Source organism: Lampris incognitus, chromosome 6 (assembly GCF_029633865.1).
Source record: "Lampris incognitus isolate fLamInc1 chromosome 6, fLamInc1.hap2, whole genome shotgun sequence".
Taxonomy (NCBI): Eukaryota; Metazoa; Chordata; class Actinopteri; order Lampriformes; family Lampridae; genus Lampris; species Lampris incognitus.
The window spans coordinates 18,263,452-18,290,398 of NC_079216.1; the positions used below are offsets into that span (position 1 = coordinate 18,263,452).

The 26,947-nt window shown below is 43.6% G+C and overlaps 1 protein-coding gene across 1 annotated transcript in view; it reads left to right on the forward strand.

Moving 5' to 3' along the window:
* znf609a (zinc finger protein 609a) overlaps positions 1–26,947 on the forward strand; it is a 151,837-nt gene that overhangs the window by 47,702 nt on the left and 77,188 nt on the right. The window contains exon 2 of the mRNA XM_056281501.1: positions 20,924–21,750. Within this exon, the coding sequence (XP_056137476.1) occupies positions 21,043–21,750 (708 nt within the window). The 5' untranslated portion in view covers positions 20,924–21,042. The remainder of the gene's footprint in view (positions 1–20,923; positions 21,751–26,947) is intronic.

Genomic DNA, 26,947 nt, shown 5'->3' on the forward strand with positions numbered 1-26,947 from the left:
AGTAACATACAAGTAAAATAAATCTGACTAGGAAAAGGCCAGATGGTGTTAACGAATTTACCGTAAGTAACATAGGCATAGTAAATTATCCATGACCCACGGGGCTTAAAAAAATAAAATCAAGAGTCCTACTCACTGTAGTAGTATAAGAAGTTGTGCTAATAGTGGTTTGCGAGAAAAACCAAAGCGCCCACGTGTTCAGACTCGAGAGCGCTCCTTTTTTTGGTGACTATGTTTCCCGCATCAGAAAAGACACGCTCAGAGCGCACGGATGTCCCTGGCACGGCGAGGTATCTCTGAGCCATCTTCCCGAGGTGTGGATATATTCTCTCTTCGATTTTCCCATTAACAGCCCAAAACCCAAAGAATTTCCATACGTAACTTCTCAGATGTTGTGGAGTATGAATGACTCTCGCAGGAGATGTGCTAGTGCTAGTGCTAGCGCTTGGGTCACAGCCAACGTTCTTCTCGGATTCCGCCATTTCCTGTGTTCTATGAGCCCGCCCGCTCGGCGTGGGAACTGACAAGAGCTTTTTAATTTCCGGTTTTACTACGGATGTAGGCTATGCTTATTTTCATAAAATACGTTTCACGAAACCATCATTTATTTACATTTAAACGTGTGTGCATTAATAATAATAATATTAATAAGGGGGAAAAATATATTAAAAAAATATATTACAAAAAATCGAATTTCATATTTTCATATTCAAATTCGAATATTATTACCATAATTCGAATGTACATTCGAATTTCAAATGCTATCTGACAGGCCTACTGGGAGCTGAGGATAGGTGTTGTGTTCCGTCCTCAGCAGTCCATCTCCCAGAGGTCTAGTGCATTGTACCAGGGATAGACTCCTGCGTAAGCTAGCTGATACCCACAATAGGCCAATTCCGACCCACTTCTTCTATGTTCGCTAGAAAGCCGTCGTTCCCATCATAACCACACCAGCTTATTGGGAAAAGCATCTGACAGATATTAGATAGAAACCATCTGCTCAGTAAGGCCCTTTAAGCATCATAATTGCAATGATAATAATAATAACATAATAATAATGACAATAATAATGATAATAATAATAGCCTAATAATAATAATGATGATGATGATGATGATGATGATGATGATAATAATAATAATAATAATAATAACAATATAGCCTTATATTAGAAATGCTAAAAATTGGATAATTGAAATATTTATAATTATAAAGTAGGCTATTATAGCATGGTAATAACAATAAAATAATAATATCTGCCTGGTCTCTTAAGATTCTAAGATGCTGTATGCTACAGAAATAACGGGACATAGGCCTAGGCTAATGAATACGCCTTTTTGACAAAATATGAATGAAAGGCTAATCAACAACGCTAAAGCTGAATCACAAAACACATATTGCTCGAAAAATAATTTATAAATAGCCAAATGCACACATGATTTCGAGTTTGGAAATATTTAAGACTTGTCGAGGATGTGTGGTCATCTGCACGCAAGTTTCCTGGCGTTCTAAACCACATGATCAAAATTCACTAATGTCTAAACCGCCCGCCAACTTGCAACAATTTGCAACAATCGGTTATTATCGGTGATAACTCGTGGACTCACTGTCATGTGCTTACTAGCCTACAAGAAGACAAACAATGGCGATAGTTATGGATGGTGATCGAGGGGGCAAAGTGTTGGTACATGAGAACTTCAGATATCAGAAGCACCGCACCAATCAAGACACCATTAGATGGAGGTGCTGGAGGTGAAACTGTAGAGTGCCACTGATCACAAATAGATCTGAAGTGGAGGACGTGGATGCTAACATTATTGTGCACGATGTTGGGGAACACGTGCATCCCCCTGACGGAGAAATGGTGCACCGTGCAGAATTCCGACAGGGGGTGGTTGCAGAAGTTGCGAGGGAGCCAACAGTCCCAATCAGAAGGATCTATAATGCGCAAAGGGTCCTGCAGCGTCGGCAATGTCAAATCCAGGGTTTTAGCCCCTCTTTGCTGAGTAGCCTAATGGACTAGGACTACTCATTTTGATTTTTTGAAGAAGAAAAAAGCCTTAACGTTAGCCTAGTTAGGCCTTGGAGATTTTTGTTTTAGACCATGCCTTTTCTGGGGGGCTTCTGCCATAGACCAACCCTTTTTCAGCCAAGCTTTTACTAGAAGCATTTTGTTATTAATAGCCTATTATCAGCATTACTATTGATAGTATTATGCCTGCAATTGTTATTTGTTATTAGGCCTCTTTTATAATTAGGCTATTATTATTATTATCATTATTATTATTAGGCTGTAATTATTATTATTATGTATTATTTATTATTATTATTGATATTATTACTATTACTATTACTATTATTATTATTATTAAAGAAGAACATCAAAGGATGTAAGGTAGCACTCATCAAATGAAAAAAAGACACAATTCTCTATTTTACCATTTCATTGTTTGGCATCAGTCATTAACTTGGCCGGGTGGTCTTCTTCAGAAACCTTAATGACTGATGCCAAACAATAAAATGGTGAAATAGAGGACTGCCTCTGTTATTTTTTTACCATTTGGTGAGTGTTACCTTACATCCTTTGATGTTCGTCTTTGATTCATGTTTTTGGTTTAGCACCTCCACAAGCCTTTAGTTTTTTGAGAAGCACATATTATTATTATTAGGCAATTAGCCTATTGTGTAAGGTAAGCGGCCCCCGTTGATGGATACTTTGTGCTGGTCCTAAATTTCAAGTCCTGGTCTAAGTTCTCTGCCTAAAAAGTTCATCATTAAAGTCTTTTTGAAAGAAAGTCTGCCAAGTGATTTAATATGGAAAACGATCTGCAAAGTAACAAGAAAGTGGCTGAAGTGTCCAGTGCTGTGCAAATTGAACTTTGAGCGAAGGTGGAAATGGCTAGGTTATACTGGTAGGTGGGCCTACTGGGGGTCCTCCCTATAGTCCCCGGGTCCTATAGTCCCCGGTCCTATGTTCCCCGCTTTGTATGAGACCGGGGAATATCGGACCTTTTTGTATACAGAGGGCCCTATATTCCCCACTTTTCCCCAAAAGGGTCCTATGTTCCCCGTTTTGTAGGTGCAGGGGAACATAGGACCTTTCTTTATAAAAAGGGTCCTATGTTCCCCGGGTGCCCTAGGGGAACATAGGACCCTTTTTTTAAAGAAAGGTCCTATGTTCCCCGGTCAGCAGGTTTGACGCTGTTTGGCGCAAAAAGTGCATTTTCAATAATGCAGTATTTAGGGCAGATTATTAAGAAGACAATGAATCATACGATTTCTATTTTTATATCACAAAAACGAATTCACAAAGTCCAGGTTGGCTAAAGTATGTGGAAACTTTCGACACTAAACCAATTTCAACTTATTAGGCTATAGCCTATATTTGGGCGCATAACCCACCCCGGTTTTTTATATCACAAAAATGAATTCACAACGTCCAGGTTGGCTAAAGTATGTGGAAACTTTCGACACTAAACCAATTTCAACTTATTAGGCTATAGCCTATATTTGGGCGCATAACCCACCCCGGTAGTTCTCTGATATTTATGCGTGAAATGTGTCACTTATCGAGGAAAATGCGCCTCGCCGACTAGGTGAGCTGGCTCGTCTGTGTCTGAATGTAATATAGTAAGCCTATGCTCCTTGGGCAATTGTACCCAGGCATAGCTCAGTCGGTAGAGCTCTCGCCTATGGATCGCAAGTTCGTGAGTTCGATCCCGGGTGCCGCCAACTCAGCGTATGAGTAGCACATTGTGCGAGAAGTTCTGGGAGCTGAGGATAGGTGTTGTGTTCCGTCCTCAGCAGTCCATCTCCCAGAGGTCTAGCGCATTGTTCCAGGGATAGACTCCTGCGAAAGGTAGCTGATACCGACAATAGGCCAATTCCGACCCACTTCTTCAATGTTCCCTAGAAAGCCGTCGTTCCCATTATAACCACCAGCTTATTAGGAAAAGCATCTGACAGATATTAGATAGAAACCATCTGCTCATTAAGGCCCTTTAAGCATCATAATTGTAATGATAATAATAATAATAATAACATAATAATAATAATAATAATGATAATAGCCTAATAATAATAATAATAATAATAATGATGATGATGATGATGATAATAATAATAACAATATAGCCTTATATTAGAAATGCTAAAAATTGGATAATTGAAATATTTATAATTATAAAGTAGGCTAGTATAGCATGGTAATAACAATAAAATAATAACAATATCTGCCTGGTCTCTTAAGATTCTAAGATGCTGTATGCTACAGAAATAACGGGACATAGGCCTAGGCTAATGAATATGCCTTTTTGACAAAATATGAATGAAAGGCTAATCAACAACGCTAAAGCTGAATCACAAAACACATTTTGCTCGAAAAATAATTTATAAATAGCCAAATGCACACATGATTTCGAGTTTGGAAATATTTAAAACTTGTCGTGGATGTGTGGTCATCTGCACGCAAGTTTCCTGGCGTTCTAAACCACACGATCAAAATTCACCAATGTCTAAACCGCCCGCCAACTTGCAACAATTTGCAAGAATCGGTTGTTATCGGTGATAACTCGTGGACTCACTGTCATGTGCTTACAAGCCTACAAGAAGACAAACAATGGCGATAGTTATGGATGGTGATCGAGGGGGCAAAGTGTTGGTACATGAGAACTTCAGATATCAGAAGCACCCCAATCAAGACACCATTAGATGGAGGTGCTGGAGGTGGAACTGTAGAGTGCCACTGATCACAAATAGATTTGAAGTGGAGGACGTGGATGCTAACATTATTGTGCACGATGTTGGGGAACACGTGCATCCCCCTGACGGAGAAATGGTGCACCATGCCGAATTCCGACAGGGGGTGACTGCAGAAGTTGCGAGGGAGCCAACAGTCCCAATCAGAAGGATCTATAATGCGCAAATGCAGTAAATATTGGTAAGAAATAACAATAAAGTAAATTACAGCCTCCTCTAGGCCGAATTTGGATGCGCACTCAAGGTGGCCTGCGATATACAACAGCCAACAATGGTAATACGGCCTAATTTAATCAGCGGAGGAATAGATTGTCGTAGCCAACAACTCAGCCATGACCCCAGTTTTTATTATTTTGGACCCGTTAAGGAAATAATTTGCAAAAAGGGTTCTAAGTTCCCCGGTTTGTTCCTCGATTGGAAATAGCGGGGAATATAGGACCCTTTATTTGGAAAAAGGTCCTATTTTCCCCTGGAAACAGCGGGGAATATAGGACCCTTTTTCCAAAAGAGGGTTCTATGTTCCCCGGTGTCTATTGCAACGGGGATTATAGGACCTTTTTAGGGGAAAACGGGGAACATGGGACCCTTTTTTTTCGAAAGGGTCCTATGTTCCCCGATCGGGGAACATAGGACCCGGGGAATATAGGACCCGGGGACTATAGGCACGGCCCCCATTTAACCCATCCCAAAACACAATGGAAACAGTGGGCAGCCATGTAGCTAGCAGCAGTGAGGGTAAATGTGATCTCCACTGTCAAAGATATGGGGACGGCTCCTCAGGTTTTGTTTATTTCTACTGAGAGAAGCCAGAGAAGACAACTGTTACACGAAAATACAGATTTTTTTCTTTTTTACTGAGTTCGGCACTTATTGGCAGTTAACGTTTTCATTTTAATTGTTGATGCTGCCTCTCGAAGAATGTTTATTTCTTATCCACCATTCTTTCACCGTGTATTCATCCTCCGTACTGATGTATTTTAGGACATTATATAGTGAAAGGAATGGTTAGATGATATATATGGCTCAGAATAAATAACTCCATTTCCACTTAGCAAACTTTAAGCACCCCTGCATCTCATCTCATCATCAGTGCAACTCAAATGTTTCTGTGTTAACATTTTACACTTGGATTTTCTCATTTAACACATCGAGAACTTTATTGCTTCAAACAATTATGTTCATCAGTACAGACTACGCATACACAAAACCACTGGTGGAATTGCCCTTATGTCAATGTAGTTTCTCCCCCCCCCCCTTCTCCCCAATTCTACCTAGCCAATCACCCGCTCTCTGAGCCATCCCAGTCGCTGCTCCGCCCCCTCTGACGAACCGGGGAGAGCTGCAAACTACCACGTCTCCTCCGATACATGTGGAGTTTCTAGTCGTTTCTTTTCACCTGACATTGAGGAGTTTTGCCAGGGGGATGTAGCGTGTGGGAGGATAACGCTATTCCCCCAAGTTTCCCCTCCCCTCTGAACCGGCGACCTGACCAACCAGAGGAGGCGCTACTGCAGCGACCAGCATACATACCCAAATCCGGCTTTCCACCCGCAGACACGGCCAATTGTGTCTAGGACACCCGACAAAGCCGGAGGTAACACGGGAATTCAAACCGGCGCTCCCCGTGTTGGTAGGCAACGGAATAGACCGCTATGCGACCTGGACGCCCTCAGTGTAGTTTCTTGAACTGCCCATAAAACCACTAGCAAGGTTCTGATCTTTGTCCAGGCAGCAGATAGAAGCCAGTGTACAGGACACAGAGAGGTCAGATGTTTGGCATCATTCTGGATTCTTTGTAATGGCTTGATAGACAGGGAGACCAGCGAGAAGTGCACTGCAGTAGTTGAACCAAAAGATGGATAGGGCCTGGACCAGAAGCTGCATACATGCTCTTGATAGGTACAGTCAGAGCTTTTGGATGTTGTACAAAGCCAAGCGTCAGGAACAGCACATAACATTGTCAGAAAATGACCCGATTGTCAATCATCACTCCATGGTTCCTTGGAAATCTGGAAGGCATGATTATTGACTGAGTTAGATCAATATGTCCCTGGGGATGGAATATATTTGGCAGTGATGACCAGCTGATCAGTTTTGGAGAAACTGAGGTGGAGGTGCCACTCCCTCGTCGAAGCACATAACCTAGAAAGGATTACCCTTGAAGGGAGAGGGTCTGAGAGAGAATATAGCTTTTGCACATAATACACAGTCTCTTGCACTGTCTAATACTAATTGGCTGTTTTTGAGTCTGCGTGGTGCTGAACAATTAAGTATCCCTATTAAAATTGATCTTGTCTTATGAAGCAGGCCGGTGGTGCCACCTCGTCATGCTTTTCCATTAATAACTGCATTCAGCGTTTTCAGTTGTTGTTTTCTACTAGGTGTAAAGTTTTTTGCTTCAGCAGGAATTGACAAATTCCGTTGCACCTTGGATAACCAATTTTCTGTTCTGGGCAATGCAAAGCCTAACTGAGTAGAGGTTTTTTTTGTGCCTTTGGTCCTTTTCACATGCTGTGCTTAGTTGGTCGAAAATAAGTTACATTGATCACTGATAGAAATATTATTTGCATACTGTTTCTGAAGCCATTTGCAATGGTGCGATGCCACTGGCGATTTCAAGTCTCTCACTTTTTCCACCTATTTACAATTATAGGTAAACAAACTATTAACTTCATTCCATGGGAACAGGTTTTTTTTTCCTGACCGGATTTCAGTGTAACAAGCTATTCAAAATAGTGTTTAAAAACAATAATGACCAAATATTAATTATCACTATTAGAATTTCTATTACATAGGCTAAGGATGGAGCTCTCCACTGGCGATGGCACTAGGTATCGGCGAACTCACAGGTTGTCTATCGAACGGTGTGAATATGGAGCATTTTGCTAAAGTCTGCTGTCTATGATCCCATGCTCTATGCCAGAGCACATTTCATCATATGGTGTGGATAGTTACTGGGGAAAGGCATTTTTAACTACCTGCGCTGATATTTCCTGAATGCTTTTAATTGCAACCATGTGGGGAATGTGGGTTCTGCATCATCAAACATTTTAAACAGTGGTAGGTATCCTGATACTCAGCAAGTCTGTTACTCCAGATGTTATGCACTGGATGATGTATTTTGAAGATTAACTTTTTGAAGGACAGTGTACATGTCAGATATAAAGTTTGTTTTCATCCACTTCAATGTATTGGCTGCTGCTGATTCGGGCTTCCAGCCAGCTGGAGGTGAGAAAAACCTCCCAGACCTCTGACTGGGACAGACAATATGGCGGTCACTGACATCAAAGCTCTATAAACTCTTGACTCTCGATGGGAGATGCTTATTAGGCTTGGGGATAAATATTGGAAATCACCCAAAAGCTGGTAAATCTTTGTCGAATTAGTGGCTGCAGTGTTTCCCCTGGAAGTCCAAGAAATTTTCCGTCAGTGGGTGAGCTTGGATTTTTTTGCCTGACTTGCTTCCTTTCCTTTATTTTGTTGACATGCCGAGGCTACCATTAAAGCCCAAAGCCCTCTGCTTCACCACGCTTGCAAATAGTCAATTTCACTGTGGTAATTATCATCAAAAACCACGTATCTTCAGAATTAAAAAAAAATCATTACTATATTTCACCATTTTGTTACCATACCATACGTTACATTTTCACAAGCGTTGTAAAACACTTGGCGGCACAGTGGCTCAGTGGTTAGTGTAGTTGCCTCACAGCAAGAAGGTTCTGGGTTCGAGCCTCGGGATAGTCCAACCTTGGTGGTTGTCCTGGGTCGTTCTCTTTGTGGAGTTTTTATGTTCTCCCCGTGTCTGTGTGGGTTTCCTCCAAGTGCTCCAGTTTCCTCCCACAGTCCAAACACATGTAGGTCAGGTAAACTGACCATGCTAAATTGTCCCTAGGTGTGCATATGTGGGCCCTGTGATTGTCTGGCGGCCTGTCCAAGTCTGTCTCCCCACCTGCTGTCCAGTGACTGCTGGGATAGGCTCCTGCATCCCCGTGACCCTGAGAGCAGGATAAGCGGTTTGGATAATGAATGAATGAATGTTAAACACTTCATATCTGGGAACATTGAGGTGTTAGCAAGCCTTATATTGCAAAATTTACAAATACATCATTTTCGCCCAACAGCGGCGTTATAGTCTTTAAAAAAGCATGCGGTTTGAAAGTGTGATTAGTCTTCCACAGTGAGTCAAATGTTTTGAAATGTAGCTGTGTGGAATGTAACAGGCATTTTTAGTGAAAATTAATTTGTAATTTGAATAGAAAAGGGTGTAGTCGGTGTCATGAGACATCCCACCACGGTCCGGTCAACACCAAAATACCAGAGCGTTTCATCTGCGTTGTCAACAGTGCTGCAACTCCTGCATGGTGCTGCAACTCCTGCATGGATACAGTACAAAGTAGCATGTCATGTACAGAATATTAAACAGCTACAGATATTATCCTTTTGAAAACCTGTATTTATATGGTACAGTAAAATGAGCTTTTCTTTCATGTGTTTTCATTTTCAGAAAAAATTGTAACATTGATTTTCACATTTCACAGTAGATGGGATTAGTGGATGGGTGTTCGTGATTTGTTAGGCAGCCCACCCACTAACTGCTGTGATAGGGGGAACGCTGGGCTGGTAACATATTTCTGGGAACCATTATGGCAGGGAACCAGCCCTCATTTAACATTACTATTACACTTTAAACGGCTTGTTGATTTTTAGAATGTGGCTGGTAAATTAATCTACCCAGTCAGCCACTTTAGGACAAAAGCCTGGAACCAGTTAAAGACCCTTTTATTCCAGAACTCTCGTTTGTTGGTGAAATAGTGATAACGGGTACACTAGCGGTGGACAGTGAATTTCAAAAAAGTTCTTGTGAATGATTTTTTTTCCAACTTGAATTTAGTAAAGAAAAATGAGCAGTTTTTTTTTCACTATCAAAATGTCTCCCTCTCTATTCTTTCATAAGCTGTGTGTGTCAAGGACCGTTTAGCAGTGACATAATGTTGTAGATGTGTGTTTGCATAGAGCAAGGCCAGCATGAGTAGTGTAAGAAACATTTTCCAAAGTCTGCTGACCCCTGAGTGAAGAAGACAAAAACCTTATGAGTCAAATTAGAAGCATTGATAGCTGGCACAAGTGGGGAAGAAAAACTGAATAAGATCACGTAAAGCTCTGGTCGAGGTACTATATACTAAATGGCAGGCAGAATGCACCATGTTGCCCAGAACACCAACACATTGCATTTGTTTGGTGTTGATGTCAAGAGTCTTAGAAAAAACACCATTCTGAAATGGCATGGTATGAATAAAACATTTTTTTTCATCCTAATCGTGGATCAGCAGCCGCCTCCTCCATCTAAAGCACATCAAAAAAGAGCTCTCTTTGTTAGGTCCTTAGTTTCTCTGCAGTGGACAGAAATAACCAATGAAATGTGGTGCTGCAGAGAGATCTCCACCAATCAGATCACTTCTCCTCCCGCGGAATCTCCTGTACATCTTTTCCAGTGTTTTCATGTGCTGCTGTCGTAATCATCGCTCATTTGGTTTTCATGTCTTCTTTGACACGCACACAGAGAAAGCGAGAGAGAGAAGCGCTAACAGAAAGCTGGTATACTTGGACTGATGTGCCGCTTCTGCTTTCCTTTTGTTTTATGTCACCTCTACATTTTTCATCAGGCGGAGGTGTCTGTTGTGAATGCCTGTGTTAATTAGGCCTCAGCGGAGTGAGGGGGCTCTCCCTAACTGGCTAGCGTGTGGCAGGGAATGCTAGATGAGGTTCCAGCTGCTATTCCCTGCCTTTGCAAGGCACCGCCAGCAGTAAGTGGTTGCATTGTTTGGGGATAGGGCCTCCTGCACTGGGCTGAGGTCTGAGCCCTGCATGGGCTCACATAGATGAAATAATAGGCTATATTCTTCACCCCTAAGCATTTAACGGCTACCCTTAAGCTACAACAAGATGCTGTAAGATAGAATCATGATGATCTTGAAGAAGTGAAGCAATAAAAGGGATAGATCTGTACTAGGAAATTGAAGAGCCGTGTTTGATGGTGGCGGGGGGTAGGCATGGAAGGATCCATGATTGTGCCATATGGTGAAGATCTTAAGCAAAGCCCAATTAAAGTCCACATAAGCACTCAGAAGACAGTCTGTTCTACCACTGCCCTCTCAGCACAGCACATTAATCATATTAAACCTGACACTGTGAGTGTGTAATATCTTAAATGTGGATGACAGCATTTTCAATAAAGCGTTTCCGCTATATTAAACCTATCAGATATGTTTCTTCTAGATGGAGTCGTCTGAGTCTTATTTTTAAAACCTTTTATTAATTGCCCATTTCCCTCTGACAGCCAGGGCAGTTTCCCAGGAGCAGATGCAGATGAAGCATCTTTCCCAGGTTAACTGTCCTCGGTTAACCATTAAACCGTCCTGTTCCCCGGTTTTTGTGCTGCAGTAATCATATTTACAGCATATGTAGCACACATTGACTTGGCAACCATTTAAAACCCTCCCTTGAAGAGTGGTTGACCGATCAGAGGATTTCATCAGAGGCAATATTGAACAGGTGGAGATGGAAATGTTTGACTGTTGGGTAGAAAAGGTTCTTTAAACAGGTAGAGATTGTTTTGACTCTGTATCCACATGCTGTAGCCTACATCCAAAATAGCTTATTTTATATAGACTATACAATCAATGTGCCAACACTTGTATTTTGTTTATTTTGAACAATTTCTCTTCCTTTGAAATATTTTCCTGTTAAGATGAGATAGATTTGTTTAGCTACCAGATTATCTAACCATCAGTGATCATTTAGTTGTGTCGACTTTGCCTCCGCACTTTGTGAGATGGAAACCAATTAGTAGGATGTGAAATCATTAGGTAAACTATGGTTTTAGGAAGGTGGTATTTTCTGTGCCAACTAAAAACGTTGGCACTTTCCACCAGACATACATCAGGCTTTTGGCTAGTAGAGCATGAAATCTGCATTGAATCCAGTATGTGGATGTTGGTGGGATGAGCCAAAACAGTGGCTTAATAGCATTAGGCTCAATTAACAGCCCCATAGTTCTCTCCAACAGCAATAAAGATCCTTGTCCACTAATAACATTAAGTCGCATTTGGTGTCATATACCATATGTAGTGTTGACATTACCTTCGTTGTTGGATCCAACTTTGGTCTGGTTAGAGGATCATTTTACACTGGATCAGACCACCGCTAGCAGAATACAAACTAGGTATGCACACGATCTAAAATACCCTCCCAAATGTGCTCCAAAGAAGCTTTGTGGAATTTAGGAGCATTAAACATGGGGATTGAAATTGAGCATACATTTATGAAATTATACCTTTTTAGGATCGAGGCTTTAAGAGGCACATTAAGGTGTGTCGTTTGGTTTTCAAAGGGACCCGAGAGTATGTATTGTGGCCAAAACTGGATTTATAATAACCTAAGTGTGATCACATTATATCAAAGTCTGTCCTGTCCCTCCTTGGCTTTTAACACAGTACCTCAAATTACCTTGGTCACATTTCTTGTATGTCTGCTGTACTTTGGTGAGTACAAGTGCTTTTGATCATAGCCGAGTTGGGTTTTGAGTATTTTCACTGTCCCGGTTTCCAGACGGCAAGTCGGGTGGTATCCTCACTCACTGTTTCACCAGAACATGCTGCCATAAAGCTGTGTTCCTTTCATCTTGGGCAGTTGGAACTTCCAATTAGGAAGTCCTGACTCCTCCAGCTTGGAGACACCGAGCGGCACCATGGGTACCCACAAGAAAGGCATCTGTTTGTGAGACATCTATAGGGCTACAATTAGCTACTTATGCTTTAACAAATCGCCAGGCAGAAACAAATGAAGGATCACACGGTGCTAGAAAAGGAACTTAAATGTATTAGGAAGTTTCCTTTGAAGATATAATGAAGCTGTTGCTATTTCACAGCTTATGCCTTTTGTCCTGGAGTTGAGGAATCTGGCTGGGTTATAATTCCAACTGCACAATGCTTTTCCATTGCATTATGCCTTGTAGAAAATAGAAGCGTTATTCTAGAAAAGTTGTATTATCCCGAGAAAACCCCAACTTTCTAAATTGAATTGAATGAAGTGTAAGGTCGGGCAGCATGGTGGCGCAGTGGTTAGCGTGGTCGCCTCACAGCAAAAAGGTCCTGTGTTCGAACCCTGGGTAGTCCAACCTTGGGGGTCATCCTGGGTCGTCCTGTGTGTTGAGTTTGCATGTTCTCCCCGTGTCTGCGTGGGTTTCCTCCGGGGGCTCCGTTTCTTCCCACAGTCCAAAGACACGCCGGTCAGGTGAATTGGCTATACTAAAATTGTCCTTAGGTGTGAATGTGTGTGTATGTCGGCCCTGTGATTGCCTGGCGGCCTGTCCAGGGTGTCTCCCCGCCTGCCACCCAATGACTGCTGGGATAGGCTCCAGCATCCCCGCGACCCTGAGAGCAGAATGAGTGGCTTGGATAATGGATGGATGGATTGTAAGGTCTGATTTTTCAGTACTTAAATGTGCCTTACTGTAATATCCACTAAACCAAAAGCTTCATAGACAGAACCATATTTTCTTCACCTTTGAGGCATGTTACTATTAAACTGTCAGAAAGGGCTGATATAAATCATAAGTAAGTATGACAGCTATGTTGAGCTCTGGGTTGGAATTTCCCCCTGCATTTGGGACCTGTGGATGGTTGTTTCACATATGGTTTATAGCTGACTAGAGACATGGGAGTTTTGCTCTTGGTACATTTTGAATAGTGTCGGCTGACATCAGGTGGCTCTGTTTATCGACCTCTAATTGGTTGTCATGTCCTGGAATGTCTTCTTCCCAGCTAGACCCTTTTACTGATGGACTGTGGCCCAACCCTGGCAGGGCAGATCTGTGGTTTCTGGGGACTGATTACATATAAAGGGACTCTTTCATCCTGACAATACCAGGGGAGCGCTGAAATGAATGGGCAGTTTCTAATCAGCTCTCAGCCTGTGGAAATCCTTGGACTATGCTTGGTTTAATTAAGTGCAGAATTGTCAGCTGTTCAGTAGTAGGCCTGATCTCAGGCCAGCTTTGTATGGCTGTCTGGCCACTGACTAATCCACTGTCATTTTACAGCAAGGAGTTAAGACACTGCCTCGCCAGCCTGAACACTCTAGTATTGTTGGATTTTTCCCATTAATACGACAGGTTGTTAAAATTTGCAATGTGAGGGCGTCCGGGTAGCTTAGCAGTCTATTTCGTTGCCTACCAACACAGGAATCGCCGGTTCGAATCCCCATGTTACCTCCGGCTTGGTCGGACGTCCCTACAGACACAATTGGCCATGTCTGCGGGTGGGAAGCCAGATGTGGGTATGTGTCCTGGTCGCTGCACTAGCGCCTCCTCTGGTTGGTTGGGGCACCTGTTCGGGAGGGGGAACTGGGGGGAATAGCGTGATCCTCTCTCGCTATACGTCCACCTGGTGAAACTCCTCACTGTCGGGTGGAAAGAAGCGGCTGGTGACTCCACATGTATCGGAGGAGGCATGTGGTAGTCTGCAGCCCTCTGCGGATCGGCAGAGGAGGTGGAGCAGTGACCAGGACGGCTCAGAAAATAGGGTAATTGGCCAAGTACAAATGGGGAGGAAAATGAGGGGGGAAAGCCAAACAATAAATAAATATAATGTGGGTCACGTAGAAAAAAGGACGGGGGATTCTCCTCAGCTCTGTACATTAAGTGATTGCAGTAAGTGTTGTGGTGTATACATTTTAGTTTTGTTCTTTGTATGCATTTGCCGTGTGTTTTACTCTATTTGTTGCTTATGTGTGTGCATTCTCTGTGTGCTCTGTGTGCATTTTTAGTGTGGGTATACTAGAAATGCACTGATTCCAATATCAGTAGCGGTAGCGGCTATCGGACCGATATCAGGCTAAAGTGGAATATTCAGTATCAGAGATTTTACCCAACTAAAATCTTAATACCATTAGCCAGGAGCAACATAACATAATTAAAATGGCTTGCATTTTTGGAGCACAAAAACCTGTGTGCTATTTCTTTAATGGTGGGAAAAAAATTTTCATCTCTATTTTGCCCATTGACCCCAAACTAATGGTCTGTGTGTACACTCTCCAGTCAATGTAATGAATCGGATCAGTACTCTGTACGGGCCGCTACTTTAAGTTTCTGGCTCAGAATCAGTACTGCCAGTGAGAGAGATGTCCCTGCATCTCTACTGTGTACGTGTCTGTTTTTGTATTATGGGTGCTTTTTCTGCATTGGGGTGGTGTTATGTGTATTCTGGTGTGGTAGGTGTTTGCTGTGTGTGCGTGTGCTTCTGGAATAGGTATTTGTTGTGTGTTTGGTGGGAACAGTTGAAGTCATGTCACTACCAGCAGGATTAATCCCGGCTCTTCCTGTCAGACCATCTGGCTTCACACAAACAGAACAGTTTATTGTGCTGTTGCTCAAATTAGCAGTTAGCAAGTTGATAACCTCTTCCAGTGACACAGGGTCCAAGGTCAACCATAGGTCATGAGTGCTCAGAGACAAGTGTCTTAAGTCTTCCTCTACTGTCTTTTCTGCTGTTGATATCTGCAAACACACCTAGCCTTAGTTGTTTTGCTGCTATTTGCAAGACGTCCCTGTCGGGGGGGGGGGGCTAGAATGACCTGCTGCAGGGTGAGCATGACTGCAGGCAAAGTTAAATGCCAAAATGAGTCACAGTTTGGTGGGCCAAAGAAAAAGATCACACTGCTCTTTGAAAGTTGTGATGCCAACAAATTAGATCAAATCATTCTAAATTCTTTCAAGGGTTGGAAGTACTTCAAGTCTCTGATTGCCTAATGAGAGTCCTCTTACAATTGGGCTCTGTTAGAGTTTCAAGCAATTGGGCTAATTATTTTAGCTTGCTAGAAATGAAGTGTTCAGCAGGTTCTCAGCTCCCCACAGGCCCTAACTGCAGGTCCAGTCAGCAGCATCCTCTCCCATGGCTCTGTCAATAGCCCTGCATTGTCAGCGGAGGGCTAAGGGGTTACACCAGTACATTCATATGATAAGTGGCTTTAGAGGAGAGCTGCTCGTCTTGCTACATGCTGCTTGTTTTGGACCCACGTTTGGGGGAAAGAAAAAAAAAACAAGGGCCAAAAGGCTTTAATCCCGCCCTCAATGAAGGCTTTGTGACAGGACCTGGCTCCGCCCTATTTATTAGGCTTTCTTGGTCAGGGAACAGATCATTGGCTGAGGACAGACCTGGTAAGGAACAGGCAGGACCTCCCAGCTGGCTGGAACAGGCTTCTCTGGCATTAAACACATTAGCTACAGTGATGTGAGCTTTATGGCTCACCACCTACTCTCACTGGTTCACCACTTGAGCTGGTCTTGACAACACAAAGGAGCTCCCGTATAATAGCAGCATCTGGTAGACTAACTGGTATGTGTCTGGTGAAGACTTCTTGGCCTGAGACATTTGTCTCAGCAGGTTATTTTTCAATGTAACCGTCTGCCTTAACATCTTGAGCCAGGATTTTTTGGGGGATTAATTACTTTAAATCGTATGATAATTTCCGCCTGTTGGAAAACAATGGCTGTCATAACCAAGCTGGTCATACAAAAACTTGTCAGTTGCTTCCTATGAGAACTGCCGTTTCCTTCAAGGCGAGGGGCATTTCTCATGGGACAGTTGTTAAAAACAGAAATCAAAGACACTCCTGACGGCTCGCGAGACAACCACAAAGGGCAGTTTAAAGTTTCCAGTCGTCTCACCATACATGGCATGGTGGTGGGAGGAATCCATAGCACCTCGAGGGACCCCCACGCTAACAGTGAGACAAAATGCATACTCCACATCAAACAGCCCCTGTCAAACCCAGGACCCTCCTGCTGTGAGGCAACAGCGCTAACAGCTAAGCCACCAAGCTGCCCTAATTTACATTTACATAATGGAAAAATACTTTCATTTAAATAAACCGTGAGATTTAAAGATGGCAATGGTCTAGTGTTTTCAGGACCAAAGGGGAAAGGGGTTGCTGTCTCACTGAAAAACCTTCCAGCTGTCAGTGTCTTGGGTAGAATAGTATGGGGTTGTCGCTTCAGTAGTTACATTAAGAGCAGTAGTAGTAGTTGTCAGTGGTTGATGAGAGCCAGGAGGACCTGTTTGTTCGTCTTGTTTTTTATCATGCTGTGCCATGTCTGTGTCATGCTGGTGGTGATGGTGGAGTTTAGCGTCCCAGTAGTTCTGCTTGACGTCAGCCTACCGCTAACAGGAAACAAGGTCCAGATGTGACTGTGCTTGAAGAGAGCCTCTCCCTGGTTGGCCGGCAGTGGCCCCTAACCCTTCTAAAACAAAGGCTGTCAAAGTTTAGGGGACATAGGGCCAGTTTGAGGAACCTGCATTGGACGGAGGGCTGCAGAAGAAACACCAAAACCATTGATTTTGCTTTTTCTACGTTCAGAATGTTTACTCTTTTGTATTTTCAAGTAAGCAAACAAATTAACATCATTTGTATCAAGCAAATTTTATTTAAGGCAGTTATTTTACCATTTGTCAGTCTTTAAGCATCATGCCTTCTCAAATCTATTAGGCTGTTGCAGAAAAAAAAACTTTGCTTGAATTTACTTGAATAATTAACAACAATCGATGTTCCGAACCCCCATTGCATTTTATCACTCTTTACGTCTTGCTTCATGTAATAGGAACAAATAGTGCTCACATCTCATATTTTATGGAGTTTAAAAAAAAGCAATAAATAAAAGCCTGTATGTGCTGATTAGTGAAGCGATGAGGCTGTGTCTATACACAGGCTAAATAAGGTTTTAGTTTTGACACCAGCCAAAGATGTGACATTATCCTGTTGTATGAATCAAGAGCAGGACATGCAGCATCACATATATATATATAGTATATCTATATGTCTCTTCCCCTCATTCTGTCTTTGAGCTGGTCCTTACTGAGCACTTCTTCACCTATTTCAAAATCCTCCTTGACAGTCTAAATGAAAATCCGTACTTGCGCTCCATCTGAGATCTCTGCACCCTCTCCAACCGCTAAGGAAAACGCCTCAGTCGCCAGCCTCTCTGTGTATTCTTTTATCTGCTCTTTGGGGTCGTTGACTGAATCTTTGATATGGCTTGCCACTGTTTGAATCCGACAAACTCGAGTAATAGAATTTAGCCTTGTGCTCTGGGCGTACGATGCTCGCTATCATAAAGAAGTCTTTTGTGAATTCCCTGACTCGAGCGTTCGCTGCATTTGGCAATTTCACGGGGTAGGTTGTAACAAGCTTGTGTTATTGAATCAGTGGATTTAACAGCTTTCTTCAACACGTGCTGTCAGGCAGCCGGGCCTCTCCGTAGCTGTTGAGGTTTTTTTTTCTCATGTTCATCTCCTGTGAACCGGTCGTAAGCTGGTTGATTAGTCTCCTGAGGCGTTTTACACTTTTCTCTGTGGTGATGTCCCCTGTGGTTGCTAGGTGCTGTCCGCCACCGCACCGCCAGTAAAACATTTAAAGGCAAAGTGCGGCGTTAGCCGAAGAGGACTGTGTGTGATTTCTAACGTAACGTGTTCTTTCATGTGGACGTCCAGTTTAAGAACCCATGGTTTTGAAACTGTGTGGTCTGTAAACTGTGAGAGTGAGGTCATGTGTGGTGACAACTATTTGAGGCTTTAGTCACAGGGTTTGAAGGTTAATTCCTGTGTTTTCCATGCTCACATAGTTGTGTGGTCTGACAGACTGAAAAACATGTGCTGTTGGAATGCATGCTAGTTCTATGCTAGCCACCATATGGCATAGTTAAGACAGGATCATCTCAGCCAAAATAGACAAGGATTATTTGTCATTTCGTTCCATGGACGTGCGCATATAAAATGACACGAAATATCATTTCCCCCAGTCCACAGCAGTGCAACACAAAGACAAAAACACATACCCAACCTATAAGAATACATACATGCAAACTACAAAAAAAAAAAAACCCAACTACAAAAACACATAAATAGCATATCAAAAAAAAAATCACTGTCCAAGAGAGCAAATGCCAGGATGACTGTCGGAACTGCCGGTCTGCATGGGCTAGCAGTTAGCTTAGCCTGCCCCGCTTCCGCGCCCTGTCAGACCACCCTCTGTGTTTCCTCCTTGGGTGCATCTCCAGGCAGCAGCAGACCAGGCTCCCCCAGCCGATCCAACGCCATCTCTCCCAGCCAGACATCTTCGACACACCTCGCCACACGACGACACCAAAAACATAGTCATCACTTGGCAAGGCCGCTGCCGGATCACCCTCGGTGTTCTCAGAACTGCTGGTCTGTGCTAGCAGTTAGCTTAGCCTGTCCTGCGTCCACGTCTCGTCAGAGAAAATGTTAATCTACTCGATCGGCCTATGCAGGGGATCGCCGGCAAACAGTACAAAACATATCACAATCGCTGTTTTCCACCCAGGAGTATTGTTGCTTCCACGAAAGTAGAAAGCCCGTCTTTCTTTTTGTAGCCTCACATGTTTCTTTCGCGGACATTTTTTCGAGTGCCGGTAAGTATGACAGGGTGTGATGGATGAGTGATGATCAAGTGGGAGTGAATTAAAGGGACCTCCCTGTGACTCTGATTGCCACCAATCAACTTGCTCAGCATTAGGCCTGCACGATATTGGAAAAAAACTCAGGTTGCGAACAAAACCTTTTCTACGAAATATATTACGATATGAATAAATACAGGAAGTTTCACCAGATTACTTGAATATCTCTGTTTGGAATAATAATCATTCTAGAATGACTGTAGGAAACTGCATCTGCGTAGAAAATAATAATAATAATTAAAAAAAACTTGAAAATAGAGATTTTGGTTTTAGAGTAGTGTGTAAATATTTGGCCATCTATTGTGACAGTTGAAAACTTCTGTGCGTGCCTGGCACACAGTAGGCCGAGAAGGATCAACAGTGGACAAACGGGCATCCTGATACGGGTTGGAAATAAACGCTCAAAAATACATACAGTCCAAAGTTCACAATACTAGTGCAGTGCCCGTTCGGGAGTAATCCCCCCCCTCTGATCACAATACATGAAGTGGAGCGGATGTAGTGTGCACTTCACCAAAATAAAGACAACAATGAATGAGATAAAGAACCCCACCTGGTCTTAGATCATTTGAAATTTTAAAAATCTGTACAACTGACTGGTGGCGCAGTAGTTAGTGTAGTCGCCTCATAGCAAGAAGGTCCTGGGTTCGAGCCCCGGGGTAGTCCGACTGTGGGGGTCGTCCTCTGTGTGGAGTTTGCATGTTTTCCCCTTGTCTGTGTGGGTTTCCTCCAGGTGCTACGGTTTCCTCCCACAGTCCAAAGACATGTAGGTCAGGTGAATCGGCTGTACTAAATTGTCCCTAGGTATGAATGTTTGTGGGTGTGTGTGTGTGTGTATGTCGACCCTGTGTGATGGTCTGGCGGCTTGTGCAGGATGTCTCCCCGCCTGCCGCCCAATGATTGCTGGGATAAGCTCCAGCATCCCCGCGACCCTGAGAGCAGGATAAGCGGTTTTGATAATGGATGGATGGATGGACAACTGACGTTGCTTCTCTTTTTGCAACTAAATCTTCCTTTTCGGTGTTTTTCTCCTGTTCCTCAGGTTGTGGTCGATGACTAGTGGGGGGTCTGCTTTGGTTGTTTGATAAACTGATCAAGGATGATTGTGATTGGCAGTTTGCTGTGTATGCAGAGTCTGCATGTCACTCACTAGCAACAAACTCCGTGTATCCAAGAACCTGTTAATCAGAGTAAATTGTTATATCAGACAGACTTGTCTTGTAGATGAGTCAAGGAAGATTAGAACCGTGTGAGTTTTCCTTTTGTATCAAGCAGCAAAAAAATTGTAGCATGAGGTGTTTGAGTTAATTTGCCTTACTTCACATCGTACGTCCTGCGATCTGACTATTGCACATGCGCACATCGCGATGACAACGCCGAAATTACATATCGTGATGCCCCATCCTGCATGAACGTTTCCTGGCCCCGGGGTCATCAGTTGTGTCAGACCCTGCCCTCTTCACAAATGTGTGCTAAATGTACAACACAAATAAGATTGATTGATTTCATAATTCCTAGAATCAGCATTTCACTGCATCCTACACAAAGATGAATTTCCCCAAAATTATTAAGATGTTGTCATTGTGACCTAGGAGCTGTTTTCCAACTCTCACCCATTGTCTTCTTGCTCTGCAGGTGGAGATGTGGGGAGCAGGGCAGGGGACAGGGAGACAGCCCTGAGGCCGTTGGAGCCGTCCTGCCTGGTCTGTGGAGCTCAGACCCTCCTGAGGCGCGACTGGGCCGCTCCCACTAAGATGTCCCTAAGCAGTGGCCCTGCAGGCGGGAAAGGTGTGGACTCGACTGCGGTAGACACTTACGACAGCGGTGATGAGTGGGATATCGGTGTTGGAAATCTGATCATTGACCTGGACGCTGACCTTGAGAAGGACAAACTGGAAATGTCAGGCAGCAAGGAGGGAGGGGCAATGGCTGCGCCTCCCAGCTCTGTGGCTGCCTTGCCGGACAATATTAAGTTTGTGAGCCCTGTGGCTGGTGCGCAGGGGAAAGAAAGCAAGTCTAAATCGAAACGTAGTAAGAACTCCAAGGACAGCGTAAAGGCCCTGGCTGCTGATGGAGCTAAGAGAGAGGGCCAAGGCCGTCCTCCAGGGGAGCCCAGTGCCCCGACCCCAAACTCCAACCCTGGCAAAGGGATTGACAAAAACATTAAACCCTCCCGTACTGTTCCCCTGGCCAAGAAAGACAAGGAGGGGGCCTCTGTGAAAACAAAGAAGGAGAAAGGGGAAGTCGGGCCCTCTGTGGTGGGCAACACTGAAAAAGAGGCAGGGGCCCCTGTTCTGCCTCTGGGGGCCCCTCGCCCCTTCGAGGGCCCGCAGAATCCGGACTTGGCTGCGGCCGAGCAGCTGGGCGGTATGGCTCTGGACTCAGCAGGGATCAGCCAGTCGGGCGCTGTTTCAGCACAAGCAGAGGAAATGGACAGTTTAAAGACAGTCCCCAGTGACCAGGTAAGAAGTGGCTGATGTTCTCTGGCTCAGAGACTTGAGTCTAAACACAGCTTTTATTCACTACCTCTCACTTTGCTTTTGACTTGGACAGTAGACTGGGATCTACGGAGGTGCTACCCAAACAGTGTTGACATAGCTTTTATCTTAGTAGGACGAGTGTGTATCTGCATGGCTGTATTGTGCTAATGAGGCACTCCTCCAGCGTGTTTGGGTCTCTGTATGAAAGTATAGCCTCATTGTGGACAAGCAAGGCACAGTTTTCGGGAAGTCATTCTCTCTTGCCATCTCTGGTGAACTAAACCACTCAAGAACGGTAAAGGCAAATGTTTATTCACTTTGGTGCATGCACCTGCATGTGTGCGTCTGTGTGTGTGATTTTTTGTTTTGTTTTTTGGATTCTCCATATTTCTCCCCAATTGTATCCGGCCAATTACCCGACTATTCCAAGCCTTCCCGGTTGCTGCTCCATCCCCTCTTGCCGATCCGGGGAGGGCTGCAGACTACCACGTCTCCCCGATACATGTGGAGTTGCCAGCCTCTTCTTTTCACCTGACAGTGAGGGGTTTCACCAGGGGGACAGGGAGGATCACGCTATTTCCCCCAGTTCCCCCTCCCCCCTGAACAGGCGCCCTGACTGACCAGAGGAGGAGCTAGTGCAGCGACCAGGACACATAGCCACACCCGGCTTCCCGCCCGCAGACACGGCCAATTGTGTCTGTAGGGACGCCTGACCAAGCTGGAGGTAACATGGGGATTCGAGCCGGCGATCCCCGTATTGGTAGGCAACGCCACCCAGATGCCCGGTTTAAACCATGCCACACAGACACCAGAAAGCAGCAAGTTTATTGGGTTACTTTTGGTCTTCTTGTATTTCAGTTAGATCAGGTAGTGATCCAAGAGGTTTTCTTTTGTTATTGAATAAATAGTGCTCAACAGAATTTAAAAAACAAAACAATTCAGGCCATGGAGAAATCTACCCAGAAAGGGAACAGGTTAGTAATAGTAGTCGATTTTTCATGTAAACAAGTTGGAGCTCTTAGCTGGGAGTGAACTCCAAAAGTTTAGTATGAAAGGACTTTTGTCTGTCTTCTCTCTCTCTCTATGTTTAAATCTGTCTCCTACTCTTTACCATGAAGGGTAGAGTTGGTGGGGGAGATTAGTTCAGTGAAAGATCACGATACTAAGCCGTGGTGGTATTAACATCACAGCATTTCCCATGAATTGCATTGTTGAAGCACGATGAACAAATGCTGCGAGTGTTTGATTTTGAATTGTTTCTCCTACTCAGGAAAACACACTTGTGTTTTAAGCTTTTTTTTATCATATGGAGCTTAAAATAGATGGATTTTGTTGTACAGTGCCTGTGGCTTTTTGCAGTTGTTGCATACAGATTAGAGGATGGAGCCTTATAAATTTTGCAATATTGACTCATATATTCATTCTTAATACTGTGACATTTGAAAAATCATAGAATGTGTCAAATTGGTACTACAATATCATCAAATGGAAAAGCGCCATCCCTAATGGAAGGTACCTTGGAATATCTCATGTCTGCATTGCCTAATTAGATCGCTCAATCAATCAGTCGGTCCAAAATGTACAGTGGTACGCCACCTGTCACAACCACGGTTGCACAGAGGAGAGCACGTTTTGCAAGACATTGCTATAGAGCAAAAGATCAGATTATGTCCAACGTTATCTGTATGCCTCTCCCATGTCCAAACAGAGGAAGACGACCTTTCAGCTACATAGATTGTATTTCAAGAGCCACTCGAATAAATGTTCAAGACCTACCAAATCAAATGGGAAGCAGAGAATACTGGTGTGACGTTGTGAATGCATGCTCGACTGTGGTCGAAGGATGATGATGATCTATATTTTTGCGCCCAATTTAAATGAATCAAATTGCCTACATCACATCAACAACTACTATAGGACAGATATTCATGGCGATATATAGTAATATATATAGTATTCTTCTTCTTTCGGCTTGTTCCCTCTTTCCCAGGGGTCGCCACAGCGGATTCAATAGTTTCCACCGGTACCCTGTGAGGGTATATATTATGTGAGTATATATATAGTATATATAGTGATAATATTACTAATAGTAATACTGCAGAAATAGTGAGGGAGACAGCTAGGAAGGTACTTGGTGTGTCATCAGGACAGAGGAAGGAAGGCAAGGAGACTTGGTAGTGGAGTGAGGAAGTACAGCAAAGTACACAGAGGAAGAGGTTGGTAAAGAAGTGGAATAGTCAGAGAGATGAAGAAAGTAGGCAGGAGTACAAGGAGCAGTGTAAAGTAAAGAGAGGGGTGGCAAAGGCAAAGGAAAAGGTGTATGGTGAGTTGTATGAGAGGTTAGACACCAAGGAAGGAGAAAAGGACTTGTGCCGATTGGCTAGACAGAGGGAGGATGTGCAGCAGGTTAGGAAAAGTTGGAAATGGATGACCCGTTGTGGTGACCCTAATGGGAGCAGCTGAAAGTAGTAGTAGTAGTAGTAGTAGTAGTAGATTCATGGCAAGTTGGAAAAGATGATCCAGTAAATCATTTTTACACACCAGAAACACTGACAATTCCTGGCTCCTTTTACCAAACAGTGTTTCTTTGCACACCTGCAGAACTAGCCTACAGTTCAGGAAAACCTGTCGTGGCCTGATGAGCTTCACTTATGTGTTGTTGAGAAATGGCATAGACTTTTTAAAAGGCTTGAATTTTTAATGCGGGGCTTTCACTGAAATCTGATTGGTTGTCACATTGTGAATTTCTCACACAGCTGGGTATAAGTTCACCGAGTCCATCTTTCCTTGCTGCGTCGCAAGCTAGCTCATGTTGTTTTGTGCAAGCGGTTTGTCACCTTTCATTCAAAATGAAAGGAGGCGGCAGCGACAAGCGCCCTACTTGTTCCAGGGTGGCTTCACCATTAGCCCGGTCTGGTCTGGTCTGGTCCAGTGGCTGCTCACACACATTTTCCCTTCCCTGAAAATTCACTTTGCTGGCCAGGCTAAATCAGCCTCACTGGTTTACTTGCATGGACCAAAGTTGGTTTGTTAAAATGGCTTAGAAAGAGAAAGTCTGCTGTGCGTTCACACACATAGGCAATGACAGAAAAAGGGAGGGACAGATTTCTCTTTCTCTCAAATACTCAGTACTATACTTTCGCCCAAGTAACTTGTTTCACTGTTTAATTTTCAATTGGATAGAATTTTGTTATAGAAAAGAAGTGGCTTTGTAATTCAGTAAAGTACTTATTTTGGTCAATAAAAGTTCTCAGGTAAAATTGCTTTTAAATTTTGCCAGTTTGTGTTCTTTGCCATAGTATCAAAAATGGCATTATTGAAATTTTTATTAGTATCAAAGTTCAAAATGTTGGTATCATGATAAGCCTAGTTTTTGTGTGTGGGTGTGTTGGTTGCCTTTTGTGTGAGTTTTAGGTCCAGTGGTGCATGAGGCCTGGTTGAGATCTTGTGTTCACACACAGACATAAATGACTAAATGGGGCTTTTGATCTTTGCTTTCCCTTGTGATCGAGCAGTTCTCACATGAGACTTGACTCTATGGAGAACAGCCCACTCACTCACTCACTCACTCACTCTCGCACACACCCACACAAGTCTGGCGTCATGTGTCACCCAGGGCTGGTGTGGTTGGGTTTTGACTTCAGTCATGGTTCATCTCCATTGTCCTTCCCCAGAGATTTATGTGTTTTGGGGGGCATCTTACAGGTGTGGACTGTGAAACATACCGTATCGCACTATATCGAGGCATGTGTCGGTTCCCAAATGTCTTCACCACATTTCTCAGTAGGTTATTCCACTGCTTGCTTGTCAGTGATAATTTGGTTTCTGCTGCCTGGTTAGTGCAGTCTGGCTGAACAGTTTGTTAAAATCAAGTCCCTTTGACTATTTGACTCCTCGATGAAGCAACAGAGCCACATGATAAGCCAGAACATTAACTTTTCAGCAGTTTAAAGATGTCTGAACAGGTATATTTTATTACCTGAAGGTGAATTGGTCTGTTCAAATTTAGGAAATTATGGTTGTTTGAGTAGTGTGGGATACAATTCAACGCAAGCCATTCAAATAATCGAGTTAGAACCTTATTAAGTTACCTTAACCCTATTGAGTTGCCTTAACATATTTTGCTTTGCTTCTTGGTTAGAACAGCCAAGGTCAGCTCCGTATATTTCCAGACAAAGCATGATCAACTAATCTCACCATCTTCTGGTGGTAATGCAGTGCTTCCAGAAAGTAGAAGTCTATCATTTTTTGTAATTGCTACTATTCATGAAACCATTAGCTGAATGGTGAAGGATAGATTGGTAGGGAAGTGTGCAACATAACCTGCTGAATTCATATGAACTCCATTGATATGGTAAAACCTCTGAATGTAAAGTGAGGATTGCACACTTAACATAACATCAACAACTTGGTGCTGAAATTGGTGAAAAATCTTCGACCAATGACCATGTTCACCATGCAAAGTTCATCAGCAAAGTCATGGTCAGGATCGAAGTCATGTCTGCATTTCTGTGCCTGGATTTCTGTCACACTGTCTCTGTGTGTCTGGTGAAAGTGGACATGAAGCAGTCAGCCAACTTTACGTGATTTACTAAATGTATTTCCACTCTAATCAACAATTATATAAGAAACATCCATCCATCCATTTTCTGAACCGCTTATCCTGCTCTCAGGGTCGCGGGGATGCTGGAGCTTATCCCAGCAATCATTGGGCGGCAGGCGGGGAGACATCCTGCACAAGCCGCCAGACCATCACACAGGGTCGACATACACACACACACACACCCACAAACATTCATACCTAGGGACAATTTAGTACAGCCGATTCACCTGACCTACATGTCTTTGGACTGTGGGAGGAAACCGGAGCCCCCGGAGGAAGCCCACGCAGACATGGGGAAAACATGCAAACTCCACACAGAGGACGACCCGGGATGACCCCCAACGTTGGACTACCCCGGGGCTCGAACCCAGGACCTTCTTGCTGTGAGGCGACCGCGCTAACCACTGCGCCACCGTGCCGCACATGTAAACATATGAAAGCAAAAAAAAGAAGCCCTGTTATATCTTGTACCACCATCTTGCAGTACTATAACCTGTGATGTCACATGGTTAGTTGGCTTGGCTGAGTTCATTAGATAACAATGGTAGAGACTGAAAGATAGAGATGGACACAGTG